Source organism: Arvicanthis niloticus, chromosome 7 (assembly GCF_011762505.2).
Source record: "Arvicanthis niloticus isolate mArvNil1 chromosome 7, mArvNil1.pat.X, whole genome shotgun sequence".
Classification (NCBI taxonomy): Eukaryota; Metazoa; Chordata; class Mammalia; order Rodentia; family Muridae; genus Arvicanthis; species Arvicanthis niloticus.
This window is the reverse complement of record NC_047664.1, coordinates 34,448,301-34,466,062: the sequence shown is the minus strand read 5'-3', so window position 1 is coordinate 34,466,062 and position 17,762 is coordinate 34,448,301. Positions and strand designations below refer to the sequence as shown.

At 42.5% G+C, this 17,762-nt stretch overlaps 1 protein-coding gene across 14 annotated transcripts in view; it reads left to right on the top strand.

The window, feature by feature from the left end:
- The window catches only part of Ogdh (oxoglutarate dehydrogenase), a 67,105-nt gene that overhangs the window by 7,670 nt on the left and 41,673 nt on the right, over positions 1-17,762 (top strand). For all 14 annotated transcript variants that reach the window (XM_034508249.2, XM_034508245.2, XM_034508250.2 and 11 more), the window contains exon 3: positions 14,526-14,717. In XM_034508249.2, coding sequence (XP_034364140.1) covers positions 14,526-14,717 — 192 coding nt within the window. The remainder of the gene's footprint in view (positions 1-14,525; positions 14,718-17,762) is intronic.

The window sequence follows — 17,762 nt, the reverse complement described above, 5'->3', positions numbered from 1 at the left end:
ACCTAAAGACATCCTATATCCATTGACCTATGATTAGGTTTTTAGTTTTTGTTTATTAGTTTGTTTGTTTTAAATCCAGGACTTTATTGTACATGAGGGCCACACTTTTACCTGCTTACCCCCAAACTTTTAAATTGTTATTGCTCTGAAATTCCTAGTAACCCTCTTCGTTTTCTCCTCGTGGACTTTGAAGGAAATGCAACCAGGGAGCCTCTGAGCCATGTAGTTCAGGCTAACCTGAAATGTGTTAGGTTGTCCAGGCTGTCCTTGAACTCTGAATCCTTTTGCTTTTACTATTGTAGTGCTGAGATTGCAGGGCATACACTGGCATGCCTACCTACTAAAGGAGAAGATTTTTGTGGGGGCATGATAGCTTTTGTTCTCTAAAAAGGTGGACAGTATTCCTTGAAAAGGGTTTTGTTTTGTTTTCCCTTCTCCCTGCATGGTTGAGGCTGTTAGAAAAAGCAGCATGTGATAATCAGGGTGAGAGGGTATTGAAGAAAGTTCATCATGACACTGAGAGTGGGGCAGGAATGCTCAGGTACCATCTGCTTCATCCCCATAGAGACTGTTGGTGACAGGATTGGAGTCTTGGGGTCAATATGAACGTTTCTTGGAAACACTGTTGGGAGGTGAAGAGTATACATGTAAGAGATTTTGTTCTTTAATTGAAGATGTGTGCAGGTTGAAGGTCCTTGGAGCAGAGTTTATGCCTGCATCTGTTACTAAGAGTTTGGGTTACTCTTAGAGACCGAGGCATTGCTGTGCCCCTTCTACTTGTGGAAGGAGGAGCAAGAGGGCTGATTGAAGGGCTGGGACCACTAGAGATCCTGGTTTAGACTGACATCACAGCTAAGTAGTCCTCTTCAGATTATGCACACACATGGTATATGCACATTTTTTGAGGGAGATGACTGATAATTTAAGTGATATTTTCAGAGATACCTATGACTAGAATGTTATGTCCTTAGAAATACTTCATTTTATTAAAAATGCTTTGGGGCTAGGGAGATGATCCAGTAGTTAGTTTAACTAACTGGCAAATTCCAAGTCTAGTAAAAGACCTTGCCTTAAAAAATAAGATAGAGAGTGTCTAGGAAGTTGCCCTATGTCAGCTTCCAGCCTCTGCACACACATTTATGTGTATGAAAACAACACGCATGCACGCATGTACAAAAGAATACTTAGGGTGTAGCTCAGTTGGTAGAGTGCTTGCCTGCCATGTAGAATCCCTGCTTTCAGTCCTTAGCACTTTGCAAACTGGACCTGGTGATGGCAGATAATCTCAGTGTATACTTGGGAGACAGTGGAAAGAAAATCAGAAATCCAAGGTCATCTTGGCTACTAGAGAGTTAGAGGACAGCACAGGTAGGGATACATGAGACAGCTGTCTTTAAATAAAGGAACTAGAGAGATGGTTCTGCAGTTTAAGAGCACTTGTTGTTCTTGCAGAGGACCTAAGTTGAGTTCCCAGCAGCCACATGGTGGCTAACAACCATCTGTAAGTCCAGTTCAGGGGACCTGACACAAAAATAAATAAAAGAAGGGAAAAAAAAAAAAAAAAAAAAAAAGAATGCTTTAATCTCCATCTCCAGTACCAGAAAGGGTTTTGTGTTTTTTTTTTTTGTTTTTTTTTTTTTTTTTTTTTTTTTTTTTTTTTCTGGGGGTTGGGGGGAGTGTTTTTTTGGTTTGGTTTGGTTTGGTTTGGTTTGGTTTGGTTTGGTTTGGTTTGTTTGGTTTGAGACAGACAAGAGTCTTTGTGTAGCCCTTACTGTCCTGGAACTCACTTTATAGATCAGGCTGACAACAAACTGGGAGATCCATATACCTTTGTCTCTCAGGCCCCGAGATTACAGACATGAGGCAGCATGCTTGACCATCTATATTTAAAACAACTTTTAAGATGGTTAGGGTATATGTAGTTTATTTGTACTGTGTTTGCCCCTCATATATGAGGCCCTGATATAGCATTCCTCAGCATTCCTGCAGAAAAGTGGAAGGATGTGTGATTGGGAAAATTATGTCTGTGGTCAAATTATGGCAGTGAGTCAGAACTCTCTGTCCCTCCTTCCTATGCTGCTCCACAGTATTCTGGCTTCTAACTTGATCTACCTCTGTACTGGGTCTACTGTCCTTTTGTTCTGAATTTGCTCCTCTCTGAGACTATCTGTTCTAGGCTAGCATAAGCATTTAAGAATTTTTGCTAGTGGCTTGTATTAACATTTAAAGCTCCCTTTAGTATCTTAGCATATTGGGAACACATAGAATAATGACATCTGCATTTATGTTTTAAAAACTGAACTAGCCAAGCATGATGACATGTGTGTGATCTCAGTAGTCTTAAATCAAGCAAGTACTTGAGGACTGCTAAGCCCCTGGTCTTGTTTTACTCCGTAGAGACAGTACCCAAGCTACAGTGTTGTGTCTAGGTCTTTCTGATGCAGCTACCACTTGCCTGGCTGACATAAATATAGGTTTAGTCCTGAAAAGGTAGAAGGACCTGGTCCTTTTGTTTAGTGCTCCAATGCTTGTCTTGAAGGTGCTGATCACTGGTCCTGCTTTCCCCTTCCTGCCTATCCTGCTATGGAGCTTTCCCACAGCTCAGGACTGCAGCATTCTACCCATTTCCTGTCTTGGTTGACACCTCCCCACTTCACAAAGTCTCCCTTCTTTCTAATTTTGTTAATTGACACCTCTGCCTCCCTCCCTCCCTCCCTCCCTCCCTCCCTCCCTCCCTTCCTCCCTCCCTCCCTCCCTCCCTTCCTCCCTTCCTGTTGTTGGTTGTTGTTTTTCGAGACAGGGTTTCTCTGTGTAGCTCTGACTGTCCTGGAGTTCTCTCTGTAGACCAGGCTGGTCTCAAACTCAGAGATCTGCCTGCCTCTGCCTCCCGAGTGCTGGGACTAAAGGTGTGTGCCACCATTCAGCTCTTCATTTCTTATTGGTGTTTTTCATGTGTCTTGCTTGTCCACTCTTAAAGTCCAATATGGTTCAAGTGGCTGCTGCAGGAGTCAGGGACTCTGTATTCAGGAGCTAGGTGGAGAGCCAGCACTTTCCTTTGGCCTGTTGCCCTTTTTGGCCTGCCCATCCTTCCATGCTCATGAAACAATTCTTTTCTAATTTTCTGTGGGTAAACTAGGCAGCAGGGGAAAGATACAAGTCATAGTCCACATGACAAGTCACATTCACCTTTTCACTACACCAGAGTGACACTGCTTTGACTGCACTTAGAAAAATAGGACTGTTTCTATCACTGATATACATTTGTCCATTTCTGTGCTGCCTTGAGAGTCCTCAGGGCAGGAACCTCCATGTTAGTCTTACAGTCAGTACATTGTACATGGTGGTGGAGGGGGCTTCCTACATCTTTTGAAAGGGAGTGGCTATGCCAAACAGTCTTCAGAGCACTGCTTCGGTGCTGTTTTTACTGATTATTTCTAGGAGGAATTCAGAAAAGGTTTTGTGTGTGGGTGTGGGTTTTTTTGTTGTTTGTTTTTTAATTAATTAAAAAAATTTTTTTTAGTGAGGTCTCATTATGTAGCCCAGGTTGGATTGAAACTGGCCATGTAGAACAGGATAGCCTCAAACATAGAGATCAGCCTGCTTCTACCTTCTGGGTATTGGGATTAAAGGCGTGTGCCACTGCACCTGGCCAGAAAACATTTTAGGTAATGTCCTTTGGAATTAAAAAGCACTTTCTGGGGTGTTTTCTGTTTGTTTATTTTGTTTGTTTTGTTTTGTTTTTGGTGTGTATGTGTGGGTCAGAGGTCAATGTTGGAGTCTTTTCTGTTAACTACCTTGTTTGAGACAGAGTCTCAAACTAAATTCAGAGCTTACTGGTTGTGTGGACTAGCTGGCTAGTGAGCTCTGAGAGTCTGCCTGTCTCAACCCCAGTCCCTCCCAGTGTGGATATTATAAGCATGAAGCATGTGCTACCACGCCCAGCTTTTAAATGGGTGCTAGGGGTCTGAACTCAGGACTTTGTGTTTGCGTGGCAAACATTTTATCTTCTAAGCCATCTTCTGGACCCCTAAAGACTTTTTGTTTTATTCGTGATTTGTTTTTATTTACAGGGTGCTAGGATCGAGTATGCACTCTAGAATGCATTCTACCATTTGGGTACATATTCTTCCCCTTTACTTGATGGTATTAAGGATTTAACCTTGTACCTTATGTATCTAAACAAGTACTGTACCACTGAGCTCTGTCCCTAGCTCTGAGTCCCAGTTTATTTTTAAGTATATTACTCATGTGTCTATATATGTGCACATATGCATATGAGCGCACATAGGGAAGTCAGGTCAACCTCAGGTATTATTCCTCAGGAGCCATTTACCTTATGTTTTGAGATAGGGTTTCTTAGTCTCCTTGAGGTCATTGAATAAGTTGAGCTGGATGGCCAGTGAGTGCCAGGTATCCTGTCCCTGAAGTCTCTGATGCTAGAGATAGGTGGGTGCCACTCTGTCTGTTTTGGTTTTTGTTTTATTTGCTTTGTTTTCTGTTTTGTATGGGATATAGGGATCAAATTCAGGTCCTCATGCTTGCACGATAACCACTTTACTGACTGAGCTGTCTTCTCAGGTTGTAGTTGATTATGGATGATCGTGAAAATAATATATACTTAAAGTCTGTAGTCAACTTAAATAGAATTTCAGCAGTCAGGACTTGAAAGCTACCTCTCAATGATCTTCAACAACTTCTACCAAGAGTGGTTTCAACAATTGTAGCTTTTTATGTTAAACTAACTACACCAGCCCAGACTTGTGTACAGTATTTGCACTTCTAATGGGTATGCATTTGTGGTTCAACTAGGGATACCCATTAACTCCTAAAAGCAGCAGGAATTGTAAAGCAATTCCCCTGTCTCATGCGTCAGTTTGCAGATCATGACCACTTTGTTGGTGTGAGAACTATGTTGACTGGTATCTGTTAACAAGCAGTGTGTGTGAGTTGGCTCAGCAAAGAGGAGAACCCTTGAACTTCTGAAGGGAAGTGCAGATTGTTCTGAGCTGTGAGAGATGAGGAAGGGCAGAGTTGGAGGTGGGAGACTTAGCAAGGGCTTATAACCTCAGCAAGTGGCAGGTTGAGAGGAAAGGCCTTCAGACAGGATAATATTTAGGTTTAAAGGAATCTAAAAGAAGTTTCATAGTTAAGTCAAAAGGTGCTTGCTTATTTTGTATTTTGTTAGGTGCCATGAGTGTGTAAACCCTCTTCAGTAGTAGAGTGAGATTGGCCAGGATGGCCTTGAGGACTAATTCAGTCCGAGTGGAAATGGGGAAGCTACTCTGCTACTCTGAAGATTACTACATCTTTCAGGGCACACTTTTTTTTTTTTTTTTGGATTGTCCTTTTATACTATATTTTCAAGCAAAATAAAAACAAAAAATCAGAATAGAAAGGGAGAAACCAAAATAGATCTTAAGGGAAAGGTAAGCACCAAGAATGAAGAGAATTGAGTTGCTTAAGGGCAGTTTATCCTTGAGCAGCCAGAATGTTCTCCTTGTGAGAAAATCAAAGAGCTGGCTTTGTAAGTCCAAGAAGCAGCTCATTTTTTCCATATGGCCTGAGGACTAGGAGAGGTTTCCTAAGGAGTCAGTGTCAATGTTTAGAAGGTAGAAGATATCACATTGTACAGCCAGCCTGTTCAGTCTTGAGGCTTCCTATACTTTGGCTTCCTCCCCCCATTCAAGGTTTTCTTGAAGCAGGTCTTAGGCCCTTGAGACTTTTGCTCAGTGTTTAGATTGCAAAGAGGTGATGACTTAAAGTCTTGAGCATTCTATAAGAAACCTTGGAGCAGCAGCTTTACCCAGCTATACTAGGGCTCCTTCTTAAAAGGCCCAGTCACTACTGTGAGGACAAAACTGGTTGGTACTTACCCAGGTAGACCCTAGCCAAATCAGCACAGGTGACCACAGATAATCAGTTTTCAATGGCCTCATGAGTTGTGTCATGTGCAGATCTGGGCCCTTAACTTCAGAATGTCCTGAGTCTGCTTAAGAGAAGAGTATGGTGTGTTGCCCATAATACTTCCCTATGGGAAAAGCCTGATTTCCAAGAGCATTGGTATAAAGAACTGTTCCCAAACTGCACCTTTTTTTTTTTTTTTTTTAAATCTTATGAATATGAGTGCTCTGTTTTCATGCACACCGGAAGAGCAAATCAGAGTCCATTACAGACAGTTGTGAGCTACTATGTGGTTGCTGGGAATTGAACTCAGGATCTCAGGAATAGCAGCCAGTGTTCTTAACTGCTGAGCCATCTCTTCAGCCCCTCCCCCAACTGCATCTTAAAGTGGTACCAAAGTGATATATTTCTTGATTGAATCAGCTGAAGGCCCCTGGTCTCTCATAGTAGTCCCATGTAGCCAATACATCTCCAGGTAAGGTCTGTGAAAGCCGCAGTCATAGCTGGTAGTAACTACTGGCCTGCTCCACAGTTGCTGTGTAAGGGAAGTTCCAGTGATAAGGAGTGGCTGCAAAGTCCCTGAGATCTTGGCTCAGGTCACACACTGCTGTTCAATACATTGATTGGAACATGTTAAGAGACAGACTGTACTCCTGAGAGAGAGATGGAGAGGCAGGGAATATGGATGGATGGAAGATCGTGTAGGACTGACTGGCTAGCTGCCAACCTGCTTCACTGTGGCCACCTATAGTTTAGTACAGCATGCCTTATAATTACAGTGCATCCTATAGGTCAGAGCTAAGGCAGCTTTACTTTGTTGTTACTCTTAGATTTCCAGCACACTTTAATTCACATACCCAGACAGAAAGTTTGGAAACTTCTGTCACCCATACTATCCTGTAAAAACAACAATGTTATTGTAATGGTGCTTGCATTCATTTGGTGTTTTTACTGACATCTAATTATGATTGCTCTAGTTTTTTTGGTAGTTAGTTAGTTAGTTAGTTAGTTAGTTTTTGCCTGCTTTGTAACAATACCTCAGCCTCAAGAGTAGTAGGATTACAGGCATGCTTCCATCAGGTCTCCCATTTTCACTGGCTTGTTGCAATGCATATCAGTAAGCATGATCATAGCATACCATGAGATGGAGTGATGATGGGCAGTGGTTCTGCCCTGGCTGGGAAAGAGGCTTCCTGCTTAGGGACTGAGTGGATAGAAGTGTCCCAGGTTCAGTTCTTTCTCTTGAATTCTTTTGAACATTTGTAGTTTGTCTTTTCTCTGGCTACTCTTACATTGGTCTGAGACCTGTTCATACAAAGTAGTCACATATTTACATTTGAAATCATTCCCAGGACATTTTATGGAAGAACTCAAGGACCTACAAGTCAGAATAGGTTTGGAGGGAGGAGAGAAAGCATGAAGCCAACCTTGCCTGCATGTTGTGGCTAAGACAGCAGGGCTAGCACTAGCCATCCTATAGATGACATTGGGTGGACACTGGATCACTTATGGAACATCTATCTATTTGCCTTTTTTGGTTTTTTCGAGACAGGGTTTCTCTGTATAGCCTTGGCTGTCCTGGAACTCACTCAGTAGACCAGGCTAGCCTCGAACTCAGAAATCCACCTGCCTCTGCCTCCCAAGTGCTGGGATTAAAGGCGTGCGCCACCACCGCCCGGCCCTATTTGCCTTTTTATTGGTTCAGAAAGCTAAAAGGAAGCTTTCTTCTGGCTTTCACTCATTCTCCTGTAGCTTATATTGATAACAGTAAGTATTATTAGTATTTGAACTTAGTAATTGAGGGTGTATTTGATAATGCTGGGCTTTATCAAAAATTTATCAATGCTAAGTAGGCCTTTGAGCCTGCCCCACCCATATCCCTGGATTATTGTCACATGTTCTTGGTTAGTACTTGGCTGGCACCAATACAGGACTACTAAGTGCTTTTGGTTTTCTGTAAATAAAGTAGGAGCTTGGATTTCATTTTATTTCAACCATAGTATTAAAATTTTTTGCATTTGAAATCTGCCCTGTTTTAAGTCATCCTGGCAGGAAGGTTATGACCCCAAGCCCACTTATGGGAGGGCAGCAGGAAGATACGAGCTCCTCTTCTGCTGGCTCCCTCCTGTTAGCATTGGGTAACAGAGATTATCCAGTGGTCAGTGCTGGCTCCCCACGAGGTGGTTAACCATGTGCTCCCAAGTACTGTGTCCCAGAACCTGGTATCAGCACAGTTTCCTCCAATGTCGTCTTCCCTTCCTGGTGTTGCTCTTCAGTGTTCTTCAGCGTGTGATCATTCTACCTTCAGCTTCTTTAGGTCCCACTTGCTCTACAAGCCTCAGGGCCTGAGATGCTCTTTAAATGGGTGCTATCTCTTCTCAGCATTCATATGCATTGTACATTCTGTGAATTCACATAGTTACTTTTCTTGTACCTCTTTCTTGAGAGTACGAAGCTCATTTTAATTTGTCTTCTTGTTCCCAGAACCTTAGAGCATGATGCAGATAGTTAGCCTTTAATAAGTGTTTCTTGAATTGGACCAGAAATGGATTTTTAAAAATTGTTTTTACATTTATTTTGAGAGTGGGGGTAGGTGCTGTGGTGTACATGTGGAAGTCAGAGGACAGCTCTTGGGAATTGGTTCTTTCCTTCCACTGTGAGTTCCAGGGGTCAAACTCAGGTTGCCAGGCCTGGCAGCACAAAGTGCCATTAACCACAAAGCCATATCATTAGCCCCAGAGATGGATTTTTAAAAATCATGGTTTTGTTAGGCATGGTGGTGTACACCTTTAATTCCAGTGTTTGGAAGACAGAGGCAGGCAGATCTCTGAGTTCAAGGCCAGCCTGGGATATAGAGCGAGACCCTTTCTCAAAACAAAAACAATGCCCGCCCTACCACACACACACTATACAACTCTTTCAAGTGAAAAAAAAAACAATATGTATTTTGGACTAGTGTGAAGGCTCAGTTAGTGGAGCAAAGACCTGAATTATTCCCTAATATGCATGTAAAAGAGAGGCTCAGTGGTCAGTGTACATCGCTCGTCCCATCACACCTGAAGGGATGCTGGAGACAATAGGACCTCTGGGACTTTTTAGCCAGCCAGCCTAGCTGCACCAATTAGCCCAGAGTACAGTGGGAGACCCTGTCTGAAAAGGTTGTGAGAAAAAACATTGTGGAAGATGATACCCCTGACTCCTGTCTTCCTATGAAAACATATGACCTACATTTGCATATACATGATCATGTATGCATACATGTACCATACACAAGAAAAACAGCTATGTATATTTTCTGAGAATTCCAAAACCACTTACTGGGTGCAGAGACTGGTGCCCTGAGATAGGCACATCCTCTACCTGTAGTCCCCGTCTTATCCAGACCTAATTTTCCTGACAGCTTTCTGTCCCTTGAGTGTCATTTGTAATCTTGCCCACCTACTATGTGACATTTTAACTTTTTTCTTGTTATAAACAGCTTCATCTCCCATGAGATTTGAGTGTTGTGAACTTTGTACAGTCTAGTACTAATCTAGGCGAAGAGACAGATGTTTTCCTGATTTTATTAATTGCAAAACATGCCAAGTAAGAGATTTGAGAGGCAGATGACCTTAGAAATGGGTGTGGTGGACCTGGGGAAAGGAGCACGGGTCAGCATTACTCAGAAGTTTCCACCACCACCCTTCATCCTTCTGGAGCCAGAGTTCAACTTCATCTTTGTCTCGTGGACAAGAAACCACTCCTGTTGGAGGAAGTGTTTGCTTGTGTGCTGTGAAATCACACTCCCGGGGGCAGCATCTGCTTTCCTTTTAGCTTCTGTCTGGTACATGGAGACATTTCTAAAAGTAGACATTGCTGCCCTTTTTAATGTTAACCTTGGGCTTTGTTTAGGTGCTAGCAGAGATAGTGAAGGAGGGAATAACTGGTTCAGAGAAACAGAACTGAAGTGGGTTGTTGAGGCTCATTTTCCTCACTCACCAGAAGATTGGGGTTGGGCAGGTTCTTATTGATGCCACCCACCACTGCTGCCACTTTTCTTAGTGGTGGCCTTCTGTCCTCCGGTTCACGCTGAGCAGGGATTGGGGGTGGGTGGTTGACATTTTTCCCCTGAAGGTTTTCTTTTTTTTTTTTTTCTTTTTTTTTTCTTTTTTTTTTTTTTTTTTAACAGATCTTGCCTCGAGTTTATTTGTAAAAACAGCCTAGGACACTGGTCATCTGCAAATAGTGTGTGGGTAGGCAGTCCATCTGTCTTCATGTTGACAGGAGCCTTTTCTATGGGGCCTCCCCTGAAGGTTTTCAAACATTTACAAAGGTTTCCTCTTGTGCTGGAAAGATACTAATATCTCAGTGGCAACATGGGGACAAACTAATGATAAATACATAGAATCTTTATTGATATAGATGTGGAGGAGATCAGCAGGAATATTAGGGTAAGGGAAACCTTTTTCAAGATAAGATAAATGTAGGTAGGTGTTAACAGTACACCTGTGTGAGGTGAATGACTGAGCATCTCAGGATGATGTAGGAAAGGCAAGGGAGGGTCTAGAAGTAGGTGGTCAGTAAGGTCTCTAAAGTCTACAGGGATCCCCCAAACCCAGAGCTAGGATATTAATTGACAGTGACATGGATGATGGCAGCAGAGTGGAAGAGATGAAGGTAGGGCTGGGGAAATGGGAACCATAGCTAAGATGCAGGGTTGCAGGGGCAAGAGAGAAATGAGAGTGGCCTTGACCTTCCCAAGAAGGAAGTTGTTTAAGGCTGCTGGGAAGAAAGCATGGTCAGCAGGTAGGAATGCTTCTGGCCTTGAACATGTGTGTGTGTTTTGGCTATCTGTGGCCATTCTTGTGGGCCAAATAATGGCCTTCACTTTCAGTTAAGAAGTTCTAACTTGTTTAAATTTACTCAATGTATGTAGTGTGAGTTTTGCCAAGTTGGTGTAGTCAGCTTTCTGTGTGTACTAAAGCCTTTGATGATTACCTACATCAGAAAACCTATTAGTGTTATCCCAGTCATGGTGCAAAGGGGATCTTGAGGAGCAGTCCCCACTCAGTATGGGAGCTACTCTGTTAGTGCCTGTTTGTCTGAGAAGAGAGCCAGTGGAGCTGCTCTCCTTTTTCCCACTGGAAATTCAAGAGAACCAGTATGAAAACCAGTATGAACCTGTGTTGCTTGGTTTGTTTCCCTGCCTGACTCTAGTACTAGCAGAGTTTCTGTCTATTGTCTTATTAAAAAAATTACTGGAGTTTTACTAAACACAAAAGAAGGTCACAGAGAGCTGGGCGTGATGCCACTGTCCCCTACTTTTTACATGTGTGCTTAGCCAGAAAACATTTTAGGTAATATCCTTTGGCATTTAAAAGGCACTTTCTGGGGTGTTTTCTGTTTGTTTATTTTGTTTGTTTTGTTTTTGGTGTGTATGTGTGGGTCAGAGGTTGGGGTCTATTTGACTAAACTGGCTGGCTAGCAAGCCTCAGGGATGATCTTCCTCCCCAGCATGAGAATTACAGGTCACACCATGTAATTCTACCACATACATGGCTCTTTCATATGAGGATCAAACTCGGGTCCTCATGCTTGTGTATCAGTGGAGCTATATCCCCAGCTCTAGTATTGAACTCGTCTTCCTGTCTCTCAGTCTTCTGAGTAGCCTGTAAAACCAGGCATGGTGGCACACCATTAAAATTCCACCACTCTAAAGGAATGGAGGCAAGAGGGTAAGTTCAAAGTCATCCTCAGCTGTGTAACAAGTTTAAGACCAGCCTGGGACACATGAGATCTTGTCAGGAAATAAATGAAGAAATCATGCTTGGGATTTAGTTTAATAGTAGAGAGCCCAATTAGTATTCGAGAGGCCCTGGGTTTGATTCCTCAGCCCTGCAGGGTAGTATGAAGGTAAAAAGAAGGTGGTTTGGGTTGTATTCCTCTTCCTGGGCGACTTGCTGTCAGGGTTGGACTAAGTAAGCCAGCTTCCATGTCTTGTTTGGAGTGATGGAGCCTTCCTGAGGTTCTATGTGGAAAGAGCTGCTTGTTAGTTCATGCAGTGCTGGGTTGGGATAGGGTTGGATTATCTCCTGCTCAGTTTGCTGCTGCATTGGAGAGGCTTTTACTGAAGGCCTTGGCGTAGGCCAGGGAGAGCTATCTAATGATTTCTTGGACTGTGTATTTTGAAGATGGACCACTAAACCATGTGGTCCATGGTCATCTCTTCTTCTAGAACGAGGATAGACACTCCCATGTGCTGTCATTCATCACCTCTGCTTCTAGCACAAGGATGGACAGTTGAGGTTCCCTGGTCATCTCTGCTTCTAGAACAAGCACCTATAGCCAAGGTATGCAGTCTTTATTAATGTCTGCTTCCAGAAGAAGGATGGACAGCCAAAGTATGCTGTCATTGGTCATTTCTGCTTCCAAGACGTAGGGATCTCTGTTGGACCTGCTGGAAAGACTCCATGAAGTCAGCCAAACCTGGGGCTATCCATCGAGTTTCATGTGCAGTCATCTTTTAGTACCTTACGTAGAACCTGACGAGGTCTGAGTGGGATGCTAACAGTCCTCTGTTCATTCCCCACTACCACCTCAGTAGAAATAGTGTTTTCTCTCACCTTAGAGAAAGAGCCAGAGTGAATTTTGATGAAGCCAAATTGACAGAGGAAGATTGAGATCCTGCTTTTACATCCTGAAATTGCACTTGATCTTTTGAAAGGAAAGTTGTAACTCTTTGATGTTCCAGATAATCAGCTTATGTCTGAATGTTTCTATAGTAGGTCTCATGGTAGGTATCTGAAGATAACATCAGATCTCTCTTCCCCAGTCAGTTCCATAATTAACCAAAAAGGTTATAATTGTTAATTTTTTATTTTATTTTATTTTATTTATTATTATTTTTTTTGGGGGGGGGTGTTTCGAGACAGGGTTTCCCTGTGTAGTCCTGGCTGTCCTGGAACTCTGTAGACCAGGCTGGCCTCGAACTCAGAAATCTGCCTGCCTCTGCCTCTCAAGTGCCGGGATTAAAGGCGTGAGCCACCACCGCCCGGCTTGTTACAAATTTTTCATTGGAGTAAAGTTTATATAGTACAAATGTCATTTTAAAGCATACAGTGGTTTTACCATATTCATAAGGCTATGTAGTCATATTCCCAGTGGTTTTTGTTTACTTGTTAGGTTTTGAGAGAAGGTTTGGAGCCTTAGCCTACCTAAAACTCACTTTGTAGACCAGGCTGGCTCCTAACTCACAGAGATCACCTTGCCTTTGCCTCTAAAGTACAAGAATTAAATATATGCACCACCTGCCTGGCCCAAATGGTTGTGGTGTTTTTGTTTTTAATTGTTTTCTTTTCTTTTTAAAGATTTATCTTTTTTTTTTTTTTTTTTTATGTGAATTGGTGTTTGTGTGCATGTATATCTGTGAGGATGCCAGATCCCCTGGAACTGGAGATACAAATGGTTGTGAGCTGCCATGTGGGTACTGAGAACTGAACCAGGTCCTCTGGAAGAGCAGTCAGTGCTCTTAATTGCTGAGCCATCTCTCCAGCTCCCTTAAAAATTGTTTTAATGAATACCAAAGGAATATGTTCTTACTGTAGCATCTCAGAAAACTTTATAAATATTTTAGAATGAGAGACTATCCTGTTCTGTAAGAGTTAGTCAGGCTTTTGTGTAGTTGCAGATAGCCTCCTGGTTTATATACCAAGAACTTATAGGTATATTAATAAATCAGACATGTTGGTACTTGGATAGCATTATGAAAGAGCTAAGTCTACAAAAACCAGATGACAAATGGGGTGAGGGTGGGGATGGGGAGGAAGGTCACTGGCAGATCACTTGCCTAGCATGTTTAGTGTCTGGGGTTTGGTTCCTAACATGATAAAACAATTACTTTATTAAGTCATCTTTACCAATTGCCCCAGGCACAGACAGAATCCTTTGATAGACAGACATCCCACATCCTGGAAACAAATCTTGGGAGTATCTTTACAGAGATTTCAGGAAGGAGGGCACAGAAGTCAAATTTACCTCTCTTACTCTTATTTCATCTTTTAGAGGTGTGTTATGGTAGTATGAGCCTGTAACCCCAGCACTGAGAAGACCAAAGCAAGGGGATCTTGAATTCAAAGCCAGATAGTGACTCCCATAGTCAGATCCTGCCCTCAAACTCACCATGCCCCCCCCTCCAAAAAACAACTTGTCTGTTAACAATTTTTTTTCTCCATAGAAATAAATAAGTCTTCATCTCTGTCTGTAAACTTACAAGGGGCTAATGAGATGATTCAGCAGTTAAGAGCATGAATAACGACCTGGAACTGTATTTCTGGGGCATCCAGTACCCTTTCCTGGCTTCCACAGGCACACACATGATGTACATACAGATAAGCAAGCATACACAGAAATAAAAATATGTAAAAATTTAAAAATACATATATCTTTAAATATTTTAAAATTTACTTCTTGTGTGAGGTGGGTTAAGTAATAACATAATTTACAGTACATAATGTAGATTAGAATGTTGAAATCTAAAATAAATAAAAATAGGAATATGAGGAAATGGCAGTGTTGCCTGCTTGCAGAGGACAGTTGTATATGACATTTAAGGGAGAGTCAGGTAACTGTGCTTTTTTTGTCTTTAGTCATGGGACATTTTTTTCCGAAACACCAATGCTGGAGCCCCACCGGGCACTGCCTACCAGAGCCCCCTTTCCCTGAGTCGAAGCTCCCTGGCTACCATGGCCCATGCACAGTCCCTGGTGGAAGCACAACCTAACGTCGACAAACTCGTGGAGGACCACTTGGCGGTGCAGTCTCTCATCAGGGCATATCAGGTGAGCAGGGTCTGGCCATCAACACCATATAAAATACAGTATTTCCTGGGCCTCTCTGGGTGTGCATTGTTTTCTTCTCCTCCAAGTGCTGGCTGTTTCCTTTTTGTTTTGGTCTTAGTGAGGCTAAATCAAGTACAAGAAAAAAGAAACAAGACATCTAGTTGACCAAATCTTCCACTTTAATGTTCTGTCTCATAATAACTCAAGGCAAGTCAGGATGTGGGCTCATGAGAGGGGCAGTGCTATGAATGGATTGATGTCCCATCTCAGTTAACAACGGAGTACCAGAATACCATATGAAAGTAAATCCATACAGTTTAGAGATAGAAGCCAGAGGGTAGAGAAAAGGAACTGAGTCTGCAAAATGTGGGTGAAATGAGGTGTCTATATCTAAATTCTGCCAGTAAGAAGCCAGCCTCACACATACGGCCAGCCGGACTGCCTGGGCTTTCCCCTGTCCTTCCTCTCTCCAAGCACAATAAGCAAAGGCCTTCCTCCATGCCCACCTTGGTTGGAAAGCCAGAATTCAGACCTTAAAATAGATATGAGGAGGAAAAGTATAGAAAAACAAGCCAGGTAGCTTCCTTCTAGAAGCTCCAATGGGACTGAGTGCAGGCCCCATGGCCTACTCTAGAATGGATGTAGCAGCAGCATCCTGGGAGCTTGCCCTGAGCTCCTGCTTCTGCCTCATGCTTCAGTTTTCTGTGGTGCTTGCTCAGGAACATCCTGAATCATCAGGCTTTTCCTTGAGGACTTTTCCTGGGACATGTGTGTGCTCACATGGGAAGGAGAAGTACAGCATGCTATAAATGTTGTACTTCATATCCTTCACACAGTTGGCTACAGTAACAGTTTTAATTTAGTTCTCCAGTGGCCTGTCAGCACTTGCTGTTCTTTTCAAATTGCTAGTAAGAACTTATGACAGAAATATCTAGAACTTAAACAAACAAACAAACAACCACTGAAAGGAATTTTCCGAGCATGGTGGCACAGAATTTTAATCCCAGCACTTGAGAGCAAGTGGTTTTTTTGTTTTTTTTTTTTCCCCGAGACAGGGTTTAGGGTTTCTCTGTATAGCCTTGGCTGTCCTGGAACTCACTCTGTAGACCAGGCTGGCCTCGAACTCAGAAATCTGCCTGCCTCTGCCTCCCAAGTGCTGGGATTACAGGCGTGCGCCACCACTGTCCGGCTGCAAGTGGATCTCTTGAGTTTGAAATCAGTCTGACCTTCAGTGTGAATTCTGGGCCAACCAGGGCTAAATAGTAGACACTGTTTCAAAAATACTGCATTTTTTAAAAAATTGAAAAATGGATAGGATTTTCCCACCCTACCCTGCTGTTGTAGTAAATATTTAATCCCAATTTGGGGTTTCTATCCTGCCTATGATCATTCAGTTCCCAGTTTAAAAAAAAAAAAAAAAAAAAAAAAAAAAAAAAAAAAAACCTTTACATTTACAATAAGCCTTTAAAGCACTAGAGCTGGGCAGATACCTTTTCCTCTCTCCACCTTCTCCTCTCTTCGTGGTCCCTGCCTCTGAGCCAGAACTCTCCCTATCTCTCGTCTGTTCAGCCATATGCTCTAGGCATCTTTATTCACCCATCAGGGATAACGTGGGGGGCAAAGTTCCATAGCATCACTTGGTCTAAGTAAGGATATCCTCATCCCTGAGGCAACCAGGGCCAATATTTGACATTGCAGTTCATAGCAACAGACCAAACTTCATTAGTTTTAAATTAAGGGGCAAGATTTGTGCAAAGGCTGGTAAATGTGAGAATTCACTTGTAGGCCTTTGGGTACAGAATTCAATATTGTAATACATAACAACAGAAGAAGCCTCAGCACCCTGCCTGTGTGTGTTGATGGTGCTGGAGGTTGTATACAGCACACAGATACACATGTGGTTTGCAGGAGCTCTGTCACTGAGCTATGCCCCATTCTCTTACTTGATTTTTGATTTTGTACTATTTTATGTATCTGTGTATTTTGCCTACATGTATATATGTGCACCACATGTGTGCCTGGTGCCCATAGAGGCCGGAAGAGAGCATTGGGTCCTCTGGACCTAGAGTTACAGGTGGTTGTCTGCCCCCATGTAGGTGCTGGAAATGGAACCTGGGTCATATGGAGAGGTGCTGAGCAAGCTCTCTAGGCCCATCTTCTGTTTTTTTAAATAGTTCAAATCAAGTGCTTTTTTAATTCATGTAGTGGTCATTAGGGCCATAACCCTTACTCCTCCACACATAAGGAATCAAACAGATAATAAAATAATATATAATCTAGATAAACCTTCTCTTAATAAGATGGTCCCTTGTTTACACCTTTTTGGGTCACAGCCTAAGCTTCCATTTCCCTCCTCAGGGAAATAATTGACTCCACACTAAAGTAACAGTTCTCCCAGCACATCTCATTCTGTTGATCTAGAGAAACTGGAAGGATTCCAGGAGCACTATTCAAATATCCAAGTTTATTGTAACTTGAGAAATTTGTTATTTTTTTATCCTCATAAAAGAGCAGTTATACACAGTAATGCTGTGTATGTGTGTGTGTGTGTGTGTACTGGGAATTGAACCTATGGCTTTGTGTTTTGCTAAGCAAGTGCTCTGCCATGGGACTTGAGCTGTATATATTCTTAGCTCTCTTTATGTTGAGACAGGCTCTAACTGAGTTGCCCAGGCAGATCTTACCTCTTTGATTCTTTGCCTCAACCTTGTGAGTGGGTTAGATTACAGGTCTGTGCTACTAGGCCCAGCTCACAGTCATGTGGTTTAAAATCTGTTCTAAACTGTTTTTTTAAAAACTAATTCTGGGGCTGGAGAGATGTCCCAGAGGTCAAGAGCACTGACTGCTCTTCCAGAGGTCCTGAGTTCAATTCCCAGCAACCACATGGTGGCTCACAACCGTCTGTAATAAGATCTGCTGCCCTCTTCTGGTGTGTCTGAAGATAGCCACAGTGTACTCACATACATTAAATAAATTAAAAGAAAAAAACTAATTCTGTTGTATGGGTTCATTGAGCTATGTTCCTTTCTAAGAAAGATTTGTATG